This window comes from Squalius cephalus, assembly GCF_949319135.1.
Source record: "Squalius cephalus genome assembly, chromosome: 5".
Taxonomy (NCBI): Eukaryota; Metazoa; Chordata; class Actinopteri; order Cypriniformes; family Leuciscidae; genus Squalius; species Squalius cephalus.
This window is the reverse complement of record NC_137126.1, coordinates 45979739-45999177: the sequence shown is the minus strand read 5'-3', so window position 1 is coordinate 45999177 and position 19439 is coordinate 45979739. Positions and strand designations below refer to the sequence as shown.

At 36.2% G+C, this 19439-nt stretch overlaps 1 protein-coding gene across 5 annotated transcripts in view; it reads right to left on the bottom strand.

Annotated features, from left to right (window-relative positions):
* Nucleotides 1–3536: 3536 nt before the first annotated feature.
* The window catches only part of bmpr1ba (bone morphogenetic protein receptor, type IBa), a 66222-nt gene continuing 50319 nt past the window's right edge, over nt 3537–19439 (bottom strand). For all 5 annotated transcript variants that reach the window (XM_079872494.1, XM_079872495.1, XM_079872493.1 and 2 more), the window contains 10 exons: nt 16346–16496; nt 16165–16264; nt 15000–15102; nt 13806–13902; nt 13471–13609; nt 12834–13026; nt 10886–11183; nt 7391–7566; nt 6843–6973; nt 3537–4222 (listed from right to left, as the gene is read on the bottom strand). In XM_079872494.1, the coding sequence (XP_079728620.1) occupies nt 4097–4222; nt 6843–6973; nt 7391–7566; nt 10886–11183; nt 12834–13026; nt 13471–13609; nt 13806–13902; nt 15000–15102; nt 16165–16264; nt 16346–16496 (1514 nt within the window). In that variant the 3' untranslated portion in view covers nt 3537–4096. The remainder of the gene's footprint in view (nt 4223–6842; nt 6974–7390; nt 7567–10885; nt 11184–12833; nt 13027–13470; nt 13610–13805; nt 13903–14999; nt 15103–16164; nt 16265–16345; nt 16497–19439) is intronic.

Here is a 19439-nt window from a genome sequence, read left to right as displayed (position 1 = left end):
TTACCTTTGGTTACACTTATTTATGAAAAGATATAATATTATAAGGTACATTGCGAATACCTTTATAATGCATTATACATAGAGGCTTGAAGTCGCAGCCAATTAGAACATACTTTATGATTAATATAAGGATGTGTTTCATGTGTGGGTTACTCAGCCATTATGAGTCAGAAATAGAAAAGGTTCAGTTAGAAGAGATTTGATTTGCTTTGCTCTTCCTATGAACACTGCCAGTACGGTGGAATCATTTGTTACTGGTGAATATTAAAGATGTCACTCTGTCACCCAGACACTTAAACTAGAAATATGATCTCTGAACTCTAGTTTAAAGAACATTAGAATAAACGTATATATACATGAAAGACACTTTACATGATTGAAAAAGTTGGAGTATATTTGCTTGTGTTGCTGTAGAGAGTTTATCTGATCATATTTACATGCACATTAACTTGTGACATTTAAGGATTGTCTCGAGGGCCTGATGATGTCAGCCAAAAGAAAAGATGTTTCAGAGGCGGAGCAAGTTATTACGTTCTATTGAAGATTCTGAGAACTTTTTTTTTCTTAGGAATAAATCATTCACCATACAATGGAAGCTCATTTCTGCCACATAAGAAAAACAAATGATGCTTTGGTAAATCATAATTATGACAAGAAAAATGTTCTTGTTTTTCTTTTATATATATATATATATATATATATATATATTTATGACCATACTATCATAATTTCTACTTTTGCTGTAATAACGACTTTTTATCGTAAGTAGAATGTTATATTTCAACTTTTTAATGTTAGAATGTTTTTTCCTCTTTTCTCTTTTATTATATATTTTTTTTGTTACAAAAATATTTGTCAACATTTTGACTTTTTATCTCATTATGATGTAGTGTTACAATTTTTGGCATATTTCAACTTTTTTCATATTTTAATTTCTATTTTTCTTTTATTTATTTTTTACATATTTTTTTCTTTTGTGACAGTCAAAATTATGATTCAAAATAGAAATGTACATTTGATCATAATTTCAACTCAATTTCGACTGTCATAATCATGACTTTAGTCACAATTCTAACTTTTAATTTTTATGACAATTTTAAGTTTATATTTCAACTTTTTTATTGTTATAATTTATATAACTTTAATATGTTGTATTTTTTTTAACTTTTATCTCAATTATGCTGTTATAATTTTGAGTTTTTATCTCATATAGTTTTGACTGTCATATTTAAACGTTTTTTTTATTTTAATATCCATTTTTCTTCTTTTTTTATATTTTTCTTTTATGAAATTATGATCAATTTTATTTAAACATTTTATTATAATTTTGACTTTATCTCATATAGTTTTGACTCATATTTCAACGTTTTTTCAAATTTTAATTTCCATTTTTCTTCTTTTTTTATATTTTTCTTTTATGAAATTATGATTAATTTTATTTAAACATTTTATCATAATTTCAATGTATGTCATAATTATGACTTAGTATCTCATAATTGTAACTTTTTTTCAATTTAGATTTTAAGTAATAATTTCAACTTGTCATAATTATGGCTTACTATAATAATTTCTTATGACTTTTTATCATTAGGACTTATAATCTTGACTGTCATATTTTAACTTTGTTTTATGTTATAATTTCTTCTTTTATTATAATGTTTTTATGATTTATGCCATGTCATCATTTTGACTGCCATCAATATGGCTTTTTTTTTTTTTTTTGTAGGAATTATGCATTTTTTGGTTATAATTATGATTTACCAAAAGCATGTTTTTTTTTTTGTTTTTTTTTGGCATCAATGGGCTTCCTTACATTAGGACCAGGAATGTGTCGTTCTGATTTCATGTAAAAAAATATAAAATACCCATTTGCAGGAAATCCCCGAAGTCTTTAGCAAGACCTAAAGATAAAACTCAGAAATCTTAAATGTGTTTACAGCCGGATTAGATGGTTTACAGTTAACGATGGTCTATGCAACCGCTTTGTAAAGAAGCTGGCGTGTTTTATGCATTAATGTTTCTGCATAAATTGGTCACACTACAGTAGATGCGAGTGTTGGTGTGCTTGTAAATGTGCTCGCAGTGATGTGAAACACAGGGCTCATTATTTGTGATCTGTCTGCAGTGTCACTGCTTGCAGCCGCTGCCACACAACCAACGCGGAAAAGCCTCGAACCAACTGCCATTTCCCACAATCCACGGCGAGGATCTGTGCGAAAATAAAAGCCAAATTAATGAGCAAAACAAGGCAGCAGAACAGCCCTCCTAAGGTTGAAGAGCGCAGTGCATTGAGTGTTTCTGTCTGATGTAAATGCTGTGCCAACTATGCAACGTTTGCTTCTGTGCAGGACAATGACAGAACCGCTGGCAAATGTGCATTGTTATGACTTGCATGTACAGAGAGGATTGAATCCATAGAATAAAGCTTCATTAAAATAGCAATTCAAAAAACACTAATATGTCCGCTGTATAAAATGTATGTAAAGGATTTTTTAAATAAATTATATTTTTAATCAATGCTGAAAGTGCCCTTGTTTTTTTGGAGATTACTTTTTAATACTTTAACAATCTAGAACATGACTGTCCTAACAAACATTTACCATGATAACCAAAAGAGAGGCTTACATTTTTGAGGGTGTGAAGATAATTTCTGTCTTTTATGAATTTTTTAGAAAAACATTTTTTTATTGGTTGTTTTGTTTGAGTCAATAATGCTTCCTTTGGTTGTACATTTGGACCATATTTTATTTTAATTTATTTTTCGTTCAGCCAATGAAACTGGCAAAGCATTTGTTTTTATGTCAGACAAAATTATGACTTTTTTTTTTTTTTTTAAATAATTCCTCATTTAAACTTTTGGAAATAATTTCGACTAATTAAAATTTGTTAGTATTTCATACATTTTTCAATTTCTATGTTTGCCACAATTATATCTTACTATCATCATTTTTACCTTTGTGTCTACTTATGTCATAATTTTACCTTTTTACCTCATTATGATATAATTTCATAATATACATTATATAGTATGTTAAAATTATCACTTTTTGAGGGTGAGCAAAAATGCACCGTTTTTGTGTCTGTCCCTTTAAATGCAAATGAGTTGCTGCACCCAGCACAGAGGGGGCGGAGCTTCAAGAGCTCGTGTCTTTTTACCTCACACACACATGCACTGAAAATTTCCAAAACTTTTAGGCTTTTATGTTCAAACTGGAGTCAGACAATGATGGAGAGACTCAAGAAGAAGTGACAACATGTAGAAGCAACAGGACATTTCTGAATGGTTAGTTGATGAATTTATGTAGCTTATGTGTAGTTATCTTCTAGTCATTGATTAGCATATTCTGTCATGATAATCTATGTTGTAGTCCTTAAAAAGCGATTTCTTTAAAAGCAAATATCTCCCTTTGCTTTGAACTTTGAGCGTTGTAACTTTGCAGATGTTGTTTATGCTCAAACAGCAACATTACACACTAACTAAAGCTAGAAAAGTCAAATCATAATCAACCACCCCTCACAAAAACGGTTAAATTAAAACAAACAAACAAAAAAACTTCAGTGTCATTAGAACATTTATTCAAGTACTTTGATGCTTCACTCTCATTCTTTTACACAGCTATTTACACAATAAATAAGGCACAGCCTACCAAAAAGGAGGGAAGCCGCAGCTCTTATGACTTTAATTTCAACCATCACACTTGTTGCAAGTTCCAAACACGAGCCGAAATCATCGTCATGTACGAGCTGAACAGACTGTGAAAGGAGAAAACTTCTCTCAAGGGAGTCATGAGTTAAAGCCCAAGTGTTTATAATGGACACCGGACATCTGGCTCGATGAGGTCATGCTGCGTCCCACTGACCGTTTGCAGGTGCTCGTCCATGAAGCGTCAGGACAGCAGGACTGAGAGCGGCCAGCGGTGTCTTCCACAGGGCTGAATATCTGAGCTCTGACCACAGAACATCTTTGGCGTCTTTCGCCATTGGTGGGTCAGTCTGCAAGATGCCCTCGCATGGCAGAACTCACCGACTGAACCCACGGCGGGCCGTTGCAGGCGGTGAGTTCGGGGTTACCGTCAGTGCTGCTTTCGGGCTGTTCTCAGACTTTAATGTCCTGGGACTCTGACATCTTGGCCAGCGTCTTTTTAATGCGAAGTGCGGTGAGCCGAGAAGCGGGGTTATGAGCCCAACACTCCGTCATGAGCTTCCCCATCTGCCTGAGACACTGAAATCAAACACAATGACAAGTGTTAAAGCACATTCACACCAAGGATAACTGTAATGATAAAGATATCGGTTTGAAAATCATTCTAAATGTATGAAATAATGACATTTTTATCAAAAGAACAATAACTGACAAAAATAAAATAAAAAAATGTGAACATGAAGACCATGGTTGTGTATGTTTTTTTTTGTTTTTTTTTTTTAAGGGATAGTTCACCCTCACCCTCATGTCATTTCAAACCCGTAAAAGACTTTCATCCATCTTTGAAACCCAAATGAAGAAATTTTTTAAGGAATCTGAGAGCATTCTGTCCCTCCATTGACAGCTACACATCTACCATTTTGACGATTCAAAAAGTTCATATGAATTGAGCAGTTTAGTCCAAATTTTCTGAAGAGACTTTATCGTTTTATATGATGAACAGATTGAATGTGAACATAAAAAGTAGCTCAACTGAACCTGCTTGATGCGCGAGAACAAACTTCTTGCTGAAGCTCAAACGTGCTGCGTAACACGAGAATGAACCTCATTGGTTCTTGCTGAAGCTCAAACGTGCTGCGTAACACGAGAATGAACCTCATTGGTTCTTGTGAAGCTCAAACGTGCTGCGTAACACGAGAATGAACCTCATTGGTTCTTGCTGAAGCTCAAACGTGCTGCGTAACACGAGAATGAACCTCATTGGCTCTTGCAGAAGCTCAAACGTGCTGCGTAACACGAGAATGAACCTCATTGGTTCTTGTGAAGCTCAAACGTGCTGCGTAACACGAGAATGAACCTCATTGGTTCTTGCTGAAGCTCAAACGTGCTGCGTAACACGAGAATGAACCTCATTGGTTCTTGCTGAAGCTCAAACGTGCTGCGTAACACGAGAATGAACCTCATTGGTTCTTGCTGAAGCTCAAACGTGCTGCGTAACACGAGAATGAACCTCATTGGTTCTTGCTGAAGCTCAAACGTGCTGCGTAACACGAGAATGAACCTCATTGGTTCTTGCTGAAGCTCAAACGTGCTGCGTAACACGAGAATGAACCTCATTGGTTCTTGCAGAAGCTCAAACGTGCTGCGTAACACTAGAATGAACCTCATTGGTTCTTGCTGAAGCTCAAACGTGCTGCGTAACACGAGAATGAACCTCATTGGTTCTTGCTGAAGCTCAAACGTGCTGCGTAACACGAGAATGAACCTTATTGGTTCTTGCTGAAGCTCAAACGTGCTGCGTAACACGAGAATGAACCTCATTGGTTCTTGCAGAAGCTCAAACGTGCTGCGTAACACTAGAATGAACCTCATTGGTTCTTGCAGAAGCTCAAACGTGCTGCGAAACACGAGAATGAACCTCATTGGTTCTTGCTGAAGCTCAAACGTGCTGCGTAACACGAGAATGAACCTCATTGGTTCTTCCTGAAGCTCAAACGTGATGCGTAACACGAGAATGAACCTCATTGGTTCTTCCTGAAGCTCAAACGTGCTGCGTAACACGAGAATGAACCTCATTGGTTCTTGCAGAAGCTCAAACGTGCTGCGTAACACGAGAATGAACCTCATTGGTTCTTGCTGAAGCTCAAACGTGCTGCGTAACACGAGAATGAACCTCATTGGTTCTTGCTGAAGCTCAAACGTGCTGCGTAACACGAGAATGAACCTCATTGGTTCTTGCTGAAGCTCAAACGTGCTGCGTAACACGAGAATGAACCTCATTGGTTCTTCCTGAAGCTCAAACGTGCTGCGTAACACGAGAATGAACCTCATTGGTTCTTCCTGAAGCTCAAACGTGCTGCGTAACACGAGAATGAACCTCATTGGTTCTTGCTGAAGCTCAAACGTGCTGCGTAACACGAGAATGAACCTCATTGGTTCTTGCTGAAGCTCAAACGTGCTGCGTAACACGAGAATGAACCTCATTGGTTCTTGCTGAAGCTCAAACGTGCTGCGTAACACGAGAATGAACCTCATTGGTTCTTGCAGAAGCTCAAACGTGCTGCGTAACACGAGAATGAACCTCATTGGTTCTTCCTGAAGCTCAAACGTGATGCGTAACACGAGAATGAACCTCATTGGTTCTTCCTGAAGCTCAAACGTGCTGCGTAACACGAGAATGAACCTCATTGGTTCTTGCAGAAGCTCAAACGTGCTGCGTAACACGAGAATGAACCTCATTGGTTCTTCCTGAAGCTCAAACGTGATGCGTAACACGAGAATGAACCTCATTGGTTCTTCCTGAAGCTCAAACGTGCTGCGTAACACGAGAATGAACCTCATTGGTTCTTGCAGAAGCTCAAACGTGCTTGAGCTTCCGTTTACCACAATTGATGTGTGAGTTGATGAATGTTTATATGTGAATAAAAGCCTATATTCAATCTGTTCATCATATAAAGCGATCGAGTCTCTTCAGAAAAGTTGGACTAAACCGCTTCAGCATTAAAGTGGTAGTTGCGTAGCTGTCAATGGAGGGACAGAAAGCTCTCAGATTTCATCAAAAAGATCTTTTCGAAGATTAACGAAAGTCTTGCGTGTTTGGAACGATATAGGGGTGAGTAAACTGATGACAGAATTTTCGTTTTTTCTATCCCTTTAAGTAATGAAATCAGTGTGAAGAGTGAGTAGATTAGTGTTTAACCTCATCACTGGTCCAGCGGTTGGGGAAAGATGGCCGTATTCTCTTGATGCACACGACTTCTCGCATGTCTTCATATGATGGGTCATTAGGAACGTGATCGTGATACGGCAGCTGATATTCCTCAACGATACCTGCAGAAACATCCAAAAAAACAATCAATACATAGACATAAATGACATCTCTTTAAAATCAAATGTCAAAAAAAAAAAAAAAAAAAAAATTATACAACAATTAAATGATAAGCAAATGGAGACTTTGATTTTGCATACCTCCTGACACAAAAATAAGAGATTATTGTCACTCACTATTAGATATTTATAAATCAAAAACTGCAAGACTTGGACCTTTCAAATGATGTTTAGCTTGTCAAGCTAAAATAAAGACTTATTATTACTTTACTTGTGCAGTAAATATTAAAGCTCCACAGCATGTTTACAGATTAAAATATATAAAAAAATGTATTTAAATATATAAATGCAAATGTTGACACTTATATAAAATATGTAATTGTACGTCATTGAAATATTTAAGGAAAGGCAGATCTGTACCTCCAGACACACTTCGGCGGGCGATCTCCCACAGTATGAGGCCAAAGCTGTAAATGTCTGCCATGATGTAGGACTGAAAATGGCTCCTGTTCAGAGTCTCGTCCAGAACTTCAGGAGCCATGAAGCGTTTGGTGCCCACACGTGTGTTCAGTGGGATGTCCACTTCATTAGTGTCGCTGTTCAGTGAGACACAACAGTTTTAATACAGTATTTCAATCCTGATGTCAGGATTCTCTACATTGTCATGTCTTTTATTTTGTAATTTGCCATTCATGTTCTTTTTGTAGTTCTTGTCATGGTCTTTGTAGTTCTTTCTGTTTATGTTGATTAGTTCCAGGTGTTTCTTATCTCAGGTATTGAATCTCTTATCTCAGGTGTTTGTTTGTACGTGTGACTGTCATGTGGTTACGTATCGAGGCCTTGAGCTTACACTTCATATCATGTGTTTCATGGTCAAGTTATGGATATTTCTCATGACTGGAGCTATTAAAGGTCCCGTTCTTCGTGATCCCATGTTTCAAACTTTAGTTAGTGTGTAATGTTGCTGTTAGAGTATAAATAATATCTGTCAAATTATAAAGCTCAAAGTTCAATGCCAAGCGAGATATTTTATTTAACAGAAGTTGCCTACAAAAAACGGCTGGATTGGACTACACCCCTCTACTTCCTTCTTTAATGATGTCACTAGAACCGTAACCTCCGCCCACAGGAACACAGGAGTATTGATGGCGAAATGTCAACAGACGTGGTTGATGTTTATCTATAATCGGATACCGCAAAAGTTTAATTCGAAGTTGTTAGTTTGCTCTGTCCATTTCACCATGGACTGTTTTTCTAACCTGGGATAATATCAAGCAGGCTTCTCTCGGCGTTTCATACTGACGAAGGGGGCAATTTCAACTATATTCCAGCAAGCGGTAAGTACAAGTAGTGATTTAATATGGAAGTAGCGATCAACTTCACATCGTTTCTCTTAGTAGGATGAAAATAATCTTACTTAAACTGTGATTAATATACAGAAAGCGATCAAAGAACAATCCCTTACCAATCGCCCAAGCTATCAATCACACAGCGCGAGTTTATCTGGACACTTGCCAAAACTCGTTATGAAATCAATGACGCTGTTACACTGCACAACCAAGCTCTTACTGTATTTATATGCCTCATGTTTGCATTGGTGAAATCATTAGTGAGAGTGCAGAAACTGCGTTGCAGTGATAAGATCTTTCACGCGATCAACAGGCTGTTATCTGCTCAATGCTCATCACTACAACCTTTTATGTGATGGGAATAGATCTAAATACTTAAAAAACTTCTCACGATTCGTTAATCCAGATAGCTGTAATAGTAAAAACGTATAATAGCTGTAATAGTAAAAGTTTTCCAGATAGTTCCACATGTAATGCCAGATATTTCATATGCAAGCATGTCAGCCAATCACAGCAGAGGGCGTTTACACTGAAGTCTCACAGCAGACACGCCCCCTCAAACAGAGTGTTCAAACCAGGGAATGAAATCAGGCTAGGAAATATGCCTTTTATTTCTAAATTATAACAATTTTTGATCTAAAAAACATACTAACATTATAAGGGCACCCCTGGAAACATTATAAAATAATAAAAATAATCCATGGAATGGGACCTTTAAACACCTTTTATCTGCATATAGATCCCGACTATTGTTTGACTTTAGAGACTATTGTTTACACCTGACACCTATAGACACTAGGGCTCTTTTTATTAGCATATAATCTTCAGCAGAGTTCAAATGATTTTTGTGGGTTAAAAAGTTGTTGATGCTACTATGAGTTTAGTTTGTTAAGCTATAAGCTAATAAGTAGTTTAACTACAGTCAAGCTACCCTTTTGATAAAGTAGTTAGCTACAATACAATTTACTATATATTTCCATATATATGTGTGCCAGTGTTATTTTTTTATTTATATACTATTATAATAGTTGCTATTTTGGATAAGCTGTTATTTTTTATATTTTCAGCATTCATTAAAATATTTATTTCAATTTTAGTAATTTTAAGTGCTTTAAAAGCTGATTTTTTTTCATATTTCTATTTAGCTTTATTTGTATTTCAGTTTCATAATTAAGTAATTTTAGTACTTCAACTTAGGTTTTTCGTCTAATTTATTTTTTATTTTTTATTTTGATTTATTTCAAATAACAAAAACTATTTTTAATAGTTTTGGTTTTAACTAACAATAAAAATAATGATATATATGAAGTTTTAGTTATAGAATAGTATTCAACTATCAGAGCATTATGAATCTGATAATAATAAAAAAAACTTAATAGTGACAGAATTAAACTCAATAAGCACATAAATTAACATTAAGGCGAGACACTACAGGTGAATAGGGTAAAAATTTTAACTAGCAGATATCATCATGAAACTTTTCCAGTTGATTACCAACATTAAGATGAGAAAAAAATGTATTACAAGTTTTCTGTAATTTGATGTTTAAATATGCAAATTAGGCAATATCTAATCAAATATGCACTAATTTGCATATATTTTAAAAAACGAAATCTGAGTATTGGATAAAGCCAGGTTAAAAATTATTTTTTCATTGTGTTCACATATTAGATGGGAAAAAAATTACAGAGGGATTTATGGATATCTACTTTTGTTATCCTGTAAATCAGAAAATACTGTCAATAGCCTTAAAAAAATGATTTTCGCCATGTTTTTTGGAATAAAATGTTATATAAATCAGGCTAGGAATAATTTATTTACAAATCCCTCTGTAAATGTCTTCATAATATAACTAGGTACAAGACTGGAAGGTTTGGTGTATATCGGTGCTACTGAAGTGGAGATTTCGAACTTGGAGAATGAGAGAAAAGTCATTTTGAGAAAACGGGCTTTAAAGATTTTTCATCAGCCAATGAGATTGCGCATTCAGCCCTTTTACTTTCGCGATTGGTTGCTGATAAAAAGGAAATGACCATATTTGGATCCGACAGCATTGTACACAAGAGAGAGAGCTTCCTAACGGTGCTTCTGATGAAAGGGTGCCGGCAGAGATCGCGGAGCCAAACTTTTGTTGAATTTATGAGAAATCTACAGACGCAAACAGGCAAAGTGTAATAAAATAAAGACCTAAATGTGTATTTCGGACTTTTTTTCAACACAAGTCTGAAAGAACACATGTTATTGAAGACAAATATCCAAAAATCTCAAAATTGACCAGTAAAAAAAAAACGATGTTTTTGCCTGCCGTGTCTCGCCTTAAACAATAATCAATACAACTATTTTAAACTATTTGTATAGAGCAAAATTGAAAATAAAGTTATACTCAGCTAAGATTGTGTACTAAATATCAGCAGTTCAAATTAAAAACAAAAATCTGTGCTACAAAAGAGTTGTAAAATGCCAAGCAGGGACTTCTGGGAACACTTCTGACCCATCACTCAAATAATATATTTGAACTGGTTGCAAAGATAATTAGACGAGTAAACCAGAGTGAGTGTAGTCGCACCTGATGAACTTGACGGCCAGGCCGAGGTCAGCGATGCAGCAGGAGCCGTTCCTCTTCACCAGGATGTTCTTGCTCTTCAGGTCTCTGTGGGCGATGGCCGGTTTGCCCTGCGTGCCGAAGATCTCCGTGTGCAGGTGGCAGAGCCCGGACACAGAGGAGTAAGCCAGTCTCAGCATGGCTCGGCTGTCCAGGGTGGTGCACTTCAGATAGTCGTACAGGGAGCCGTTCTCGTGGTAGTCGGTGATGAGGTAGAGTTGAGTCCACGAGCCTGTGCCTTTAATGTCGGCCGCGATGAACCCTGAGGAGAGAGTCGCTGAAGTTAAAATCCCTGCGTGAGACTAAATACACTCTGAGAAAGACCACGCTTAATTTAATGTTATAATTAATCTGATATCAGCTTAATTAATTTGAAAAGACTGCTAATCAAGACGGTTCAATCGTGCACGGTTCATTTTCCTGTAATTGCTGACTACATGTTCACCAGTAGGAGTAATTAAATAACAGTAGAGATGCTGCTAACTTAACTGCATTTTTCAGTTGCGTGACAGTAGCTCTGCAGTTTTGAGTATAGCATTGCTATTTTTCCAAACAGCAGCGTCGTAGCATGAAAAGATGCAATAATGCTGTTTGTCGCATCAGACTGTATTGCACAGCCGAGTGATTTGATGCAATGATCAAACACAGCGTACGTCCCAGAGAACGTCCTCAAGCGGCGATTAATTATAGCGACCTGATTTATACGGGATGGTTCATTTTAATTAACTGAATTCACTGATTAATTTGAGTGATCACTCAAACGTGTTCCCGGGAGTTCCTATGTCTAAAATATTTAGTTAAATGAGACAAATAACATGGACATGCTGAGGATTTGGGTTAACAAACTTTGTAGGGGAAATATTTTCAAGGTCACCAGCAACATGCACCTGCATAAACACTCTTTTAGACATGACACTGCTTGCAAAATCCTATCAGATTTATTTGAAACACTGTAATTAAAGGTGCAATAGCTGATTCTCTACAGACATTTTTTTTTTTTGTTATGCTATAGGGTTTATTTGAAATATTGTAATAAATACAGTACTACAACTTCTCAACTTCAACGTGCTTCTCTTTATGTTTGTGATGTTAAGTCTCTAAGGTCCTGTTCACACCTGGTATTAAGATGCGTTTTGGTTGATCGGATCACAAGTGGACAAGGCTAAATACACTTTTGACCTCTTCCAGAGGTAGTCGAAAACACATTCGACTGGACTGCTTTCGTAATGTAAATGCTCATGTGGTCGAGTGTGTTCAAACAGACAAAAAAGACCGTCTACTGATCTAATGAGTAACATTATGGGAAGAGCTCTAGCCAGACGGGATTTAAACTGTCGGCTGAAGACTCAAGTTTGGTTTGAAGAGGAAAAACATACCAAGCTCAATGTTCTCTCACCATTCCTGATTTCTAACACACACTCACAGCGTTCGGCTGGTCTTGTGTCTGTCAGAGCAGAAACTAAAGCTGATGTTCTCTGTGTGTTTTTCCGTCGTCTTCGGTCACGTTCATATGTAAATTGCATGAGCTTATTTTGTAAAACCATTCAAATGAAATAAAATCCACTCACACAAATCTCTTGTAGTTAAAGATTAGCTACATGAAGGCACACTTTTGCACACACACGTACTAACATAGATGTTTTTAATTAAGTATAACAATGACTCTAACAGGGTTCGCGAGGGAACTGCAGGGGTTTTGTGACTTGATGAAAAGTAAATAATAAATTAAATAATAAAAATTTTAAATGAAATAAATAATTTTAAAATATAAAATCAAAATAAAACACTAAAAACATTCAATATTTTATTTGTTTACCTGCATTTGACCTTTAAGCAACATCAGAGAGCTGTGTGTGTGTGTGTGTGTGTGTGTGTATGCGCGCGTGTGTGTGTCTGAGAAAGAAAGTCTCACCCAGTATATTCTCATGTCTCATGAGGACAGTCTGATATATCTCCGTCTCTCTGAACCAGCTGGCCTCCTCTGTGGTGAAAAACACTTTCACAGCTACTTTCTCTCCTCTCCATCTACCCATCCACACCTCTCCATAACGGCCCTTCCCAATCTGCGTCACCATCTGGATCTGCTTCGCTATAGTGCGCTGCACCTAGATAGATAGATAGATAGATAGATAGATAGATAGACAGACAGATAGGTGGATATATAGATGGCGTTTAACTTTTATTTTGACAGATTGTATGAAGACATTTGAGTTTCTGTGTGTATTTGAAAATAGTTTATCATTAAATGAAATGGTGAAACGCTTGTGAAGTGGCTCTCAGGGCAGCTCTGGAGATCAAGTGTGTTCATGTGAGACGCTGAAATTGCCGCTCATTCACACTTCATATTTAAATAGCAATCATTCTGCAGTTTAATATTTACAGACACTAGTCCATATAACAAGTGTACAGACAATTTGCCAATTTCCATAACATTCCATGTTATACAGTAAATTCCATTGTTATGACTGTATTCTATGTGCATTTCATTGGTCCCTATGTGGATGCTGATTTCATGTCTTGTGTGACTGTGTGCAGTGTGTGATTCTCACCAGCAGGGGGAGTCCTGACCCTGAGCCGGAGCTCTGGGACTGCTCTATGAGATCCCGCAGGGATTCTCCGGGAGGAATGAGAGTTTCGTCAGGATGCAGGCCAAGGCTGTAGCGCGGGGCCAACTCATGACGCTTATACCTGAAACACCACACAGACGACTTAACCAAACTCCACACAAAGACAACATGGAGATTGAGACTGAGGTCTCCATGATTAAAACCGTAATGTTATAATAATCTGTCAGATTATGTCATGATTAATCTGTAAGGTTTAGTTTATAGTCATTTCAATTAGATTTATTGAAGAACAAGTGTCTGTGTGGTAACTTACACACCTGAAGTAACAGAAGATGATGATGAAGGTGAGGATGAAGCTACAGACGGTCACTGAGATGAGCAGAGCGATATGATGAATATCTCCAACTACATAACCTGCACACACACACACACACACACACACACACACACACACACACAGTATTATTACATGTCCAATAGAGAAGAGACCAAAGGTTGAACACGCAACAGAGCTGAGTGAAATCAGAGTCATCGCTATTCGCCACAGCACAGGTGAGAGGGTGTGAATACACAGGTGTGTGTGTGTGTCTGTGTGTGTGTGAGACAGACAGAGGGACTTCTATTCTGCTGTGCTGATTGATGGCAGTTGTATCGTGACAGCCACAATAAACCCTACAGGTGTGTAAGGGCTTCTAACCTAGATATACTTTTGGGAACAAATCAGACTTTTTTTCTTCTAGGAATGATGCCCAAAGAAAAAAAATACTAAAAAGGCTAAATAATTATGTATATATTTTACTTTATTTTTTTTAACAGTAATTAAGACTATATGGTTGCCCAAAGAAAAAATAACAAAAGAGGCTAAATAATTATTTATTTATTTATTTATACTTTTTATAGTAATTAAGACTAGATTATTATTATATAATAATATATTATTATAGTTTTTAGAGTTGTATTAATATAATGAAGTAAATGTAATTCTCTAATTTTAATTTTTATTATTTATTTAGTACCTTACTAAATGTGTTTTTGTTTCAGTTTTAGTTTATTTATTTACAGTTAGTAATTTTTGTGCTGCGACCATCTCAGAGAGGATTTAGCATGTTGCTATGCTGTTGCTAAACGGTTCAACTAAGAGTTGAGGGTTAAACTAACTCACTAACTTTAAATATTTTTACCTGAACAAACACTACTCAATAGCTGTAGTAAAAGTATAGTAAAACCTGAAAATGTTGTTCATGTGGTGACATTTTTGTTTCCTTATAAATCATGATAAATTGATGTTTTTTAAAGTAAAAATGCAGAAAGTTTTCTGTGATAGGTAGGTTTAGGGTTAGGACATAGAATATACAGTTTGTACAGTATAAAACTCATTATGTCTATGGAAAGTGCACATTAAACATGAAAACCAAACGTGTGTGGGTGTGTCTGTGTGTATGTGTCCATGTGTATGTGTCCGTGTGTGTGTGTGTGTGTGTGTGTGTGTGTGTGTGTGTGTGTGTACTCACTGGGTGTTCGTAGGGGAGGCAGTGTTGGGTGTAAGTCTCTGTTACAGTAGTCCTGATCTGTACAGCACTCTAGTGCTCGCCGCTGTTTAGAGTTCCCTGTGTCCTAAACACACACACACACACACACACACACACACACACACACACACACGTTATATTAACACATCAGGATATTTTAGGCTCAGCAACATACACAATAAAACAGAACATGCCGCATGAGATAATGTACTGTAGGGGAGATACTTGAAATGATTGGGGAAAAATAAGCGGTGATATTATTGGTTAATATCATTTTGGCCAATAAAACAAGGGGCATATTTTAGAAAGTAAATAGGATCGGTCTTGTATTTTATGTTGAATTAAGTTTTGGATTGTATTTTGTTTTGTGTTATGATAAGGAGAAGTGTAAAGCAATAGTTCACTCAACACATGTACTATAGGCTACTATGGTGATTTTGTAAAAATAACGCTGTTAAACTGCTGAACTATCTTCATTTGTTTTGCATGGAAGAAAGAAAATCATGAGTATGGAAACTTGTTTCCACCACAGAATAAAAATAAAAATAAAAAAGGTACACTACTATTCAAAAGTTTGGAGTTTTTGAAAGAAGTCTCTTATGCTCATCAAGGCTACATTTATTTGATCAATATTACAGTAAACACAGTAATATTGTGAAATATTATTATCATTTAAACTGTTTTCTATTGTAATATATTGTAAAATGTAATTTATTCCTGTGATCAAAGCTGAATTTTCAGCATCATTACTGCTGATTTGCTGCTCAAGAAACATTTCTGATTATTATCAATGTTAATATTTAATATTAATACTCTTGTCAAAACTATCTTGCCACTCATACTTTTTTCAGAATTGCGAGTTTATGTCTTGCAATTCTGATTTACTATTTACTAATTTTAAGATACGAAGTTGCATAGTGACAGACAAGGTCAGAATTGTGAGTTATAAAGAGGCAAGGGTGAATAAAATGAATTAAATTAAAATGTTTGGGTGAACTGTGCCAGTTGAGGAGCAACACACGAGTCTGTAAAGTGGGCGTTTAATTCCCCGTCGGTTATATTAGGCTTTTGTTTCGTCAGTGCTTGAGGACTGATGCACCAACACTTAAGTAGTTTATTTTGGAAATTAGAGTAGTTTATGACTCACTCTGCACTGAAACTCTGATCCGACCAGACCCAGACACCCTGACGTCACCACAGCCGCTCCACCCTCTTCCTCCACCATAGTGAAGCAGAACCCGTCCGTTCTGAACACACGACACACATGTATTACTGCGTACGGGACGTGTGCAAGTATGGTGTAAGTGTGGTGGTGTGTGTCCTTATACCTGCATGTGTTATTAGTCGAGTCCTCCGGGCAGTGGTGATAACAGTAACACCACAGGAAGCGCTGAGGTAGAGCCGACGCATCACTTCCTGTCTCCCGATGTTCTTCCACCTTCCCAGAATTCCTCAGCAGCATGGTGTCCAGAACATTAGCTGGAGATGAACAGAAATTGGAAATGAGTCAGTCTGACGTCTGTCAGAAACTCTCACAGCATTTATCCAACTCAAAAATGTCCTTTTTTAGAAAAGTGATGAGAGACCGAACTGAATAATTACTCCAGATTTACAGACTCTCAGGATCAAAACACACAGCTTTGAAGTATGAAATGTATGGCACCTGGGGAAATATGGCGGCAAATATCACATCACTCTTCACTCTTTCATCTTCAAATATTCACAGGGAGAAAAGACCCAGAGACATTTACAAATTAAACTAAAAGATGGAAATGAAGTTTGGACAGTCTATCACTTGTTTTGGAGTGATATGAAGAAGTTATTTGAGTTTGTTTATTCTTCATGGTCATAAAGGCTTCAGAATACAATGATTTAAAAGGATCCATCCTAAAAAACTGCAGTGATAAACTAGATTAATTAGGCAAAGTAATTTTTGCTTTGTAAAACTGAAATAAAAACAATAATTGGACCATTTTAAACAAAATTTAATTGTCAATGCCTCAAAATAACAATAAAATCAAAAATAATTATGAATTATTAGTTTTAAGTGATAACTTTGGCAGAACAAAGTGTTAAATAAATATAATAAACACACACACACACACACACACACACACACACACACACACACAATATATATATATGGGGTATAAATATAATTTATTCTGAAGCATTCTCATCATTGTTCTATCAGCTTCTATCTATATCTATAAATAAATATATATATATATATATATATATATATATATATATATATATATATATATATATATATATATATAGATATAGATATTCTAAACTATAATAACCTTGCTGAGAGCACAATTGAGCTTTTGTGTCCATGAGCGAGACACTTAACCCCGGGTTATTGCTGCTGTAATTAGTGCATGGTAAATCACTTTGGGTGAAAAGTAAGTAACACAAAATTATAATACAGGGCTGTAAAGTTGATGTGTGTGTTTTCCTCATGCACACGCACACACACACACACACACACACACACACACACACACACACACACACACACACACACTGTTTTAAATGGCCACAAAGGTGCTTATAGAAGCTGACCAAACACCCTTCAGTCAAAATAACTGCACATCTGTGAGCTGTTAAAGAGAGAGGGGGTGCTGAGGGATGGTGTATATAATTTTGACATCAAGACATAAAATAAAGTTGCTTATTTCACGGCTCTCTGGAACATTTGATTCTGTTAGGTCAATTGTGGCATTCAGTGGTCAAATATTCTTGTATAGTTATGCTACAAAATCATGTTTATATACAGTCAAAAATTGGGGTTGGGAACACATTTTTTGCCCATCTGTAAACACAGACTGTACAATAATTAAATCAGGCAGTAAAATACAATATGAACAAACCAATATCTTTCATAACATAATTGAGAAACTATATGCAAAGTGTGGTTAACATATGATAAGTGGAAACTAAAGTTTAGCAGACACTGCTAAACCATATGTATATTAGTGTGCATACACAAATATACACTTTAAAATGAATTATATATACAGTCTACACACTTTTTTTCTGGAATAATAAAAAATTTAGAATAGATCAAATCCAATCAAACTCAAATCAATACTTCATGTCCATAATGTACAGTCATATTACATAACAGTTGCGTTGCTCACCCTGTCTGGGTTCATTTTGCGATAATGACCTTCTGACGGTACAAACTATTCCCGTCTTTCACCCTCTCTATTACAAACCATCACTAGTCTAAACTCACTAATGCACTGCTTATATTACAGTCCCGAACACACAGCTTTAGTCTGGATGAAGAACGGAGGCTAGTCAGTGTGTGCGTCTAAAAGCATCCTAGTATGTCGAACACACATAATTAAGGGACAACTTTAATCCTACAAAGTACAGACACACTTACACAGACATGAGAATGTATAAGACTCATTCATGTAAAGGGCCCCGGGACGTAAACAGATATTGCACTGCTCAATATCTCATCCCATCCAGGTCTGATCCATTCATTTCCCATACACATGCACACTTCATGAAACACACACACATAGACGCAGACGGATTTGGCCCTCGCTTGCATAGTTAAGAAAGCCCTGTGAAAACAGTCGTAAACACAGTCGCCGCTGCGAGACGTAACGTATAAACAGAACAGCTCATTTATAACCGCTAACCGGAGAGCGCTAGCTTACACATATACAGTCAACAACCTGCTAAAGAAGCTTTTAGTTTGTTTGGTCTTTGCTTGAAGAGTTATTGATTTCACACTTTTTTCTACTCTGTATTAAAATCCTTTCACTCTAAACTTCTGAGAGGCTTTATCTAACCCGGAGGCTGACAGAAATAAACTAGTGACATGGCTGTTTTTGGCTCTGTTCACAACAAGGCAAAAGGCGTGAATCTGGCAAAGCGGATCCGCGATCCTTGGTTTCTCACCCGCGTCACTCTCCATCTGGCTGTCAGAGTCATTTACATCATGTAAACACTGAAACACAGACTATTTGACTACTTTTCTGGATGACTAGTAAATTAGTAAAAATGAGAGGACGCGCAAGCCCTACTGAAGCGAATCTGTTCTGAACATACAGGACATTTAAAGCAGACAAACACAATATCACATACTTTATTTTATTAAAAGCATGAAGTGTTACACAGACAGATAATGTAATGTTAAAAGAAAAATATGAAATATATTCCATATTCCATTGTGTTCAGCTAAATGTACGTGTCGACCGAATAATAGTGTCTTTGTGTTTCGCTTCATAAATGCAAGAAATGTTAAACAGAAAAATATAGAACATAAAAAATTCTGAAAGTTATAAAATGAACATTTTAACAAAAAGAATAAATGGTTTTATGTTGGAGAATTTATAATTGATTTGTTTTTATTATATAAAATAGTTTATATAGTGTGTTTATGCTTAATGCATA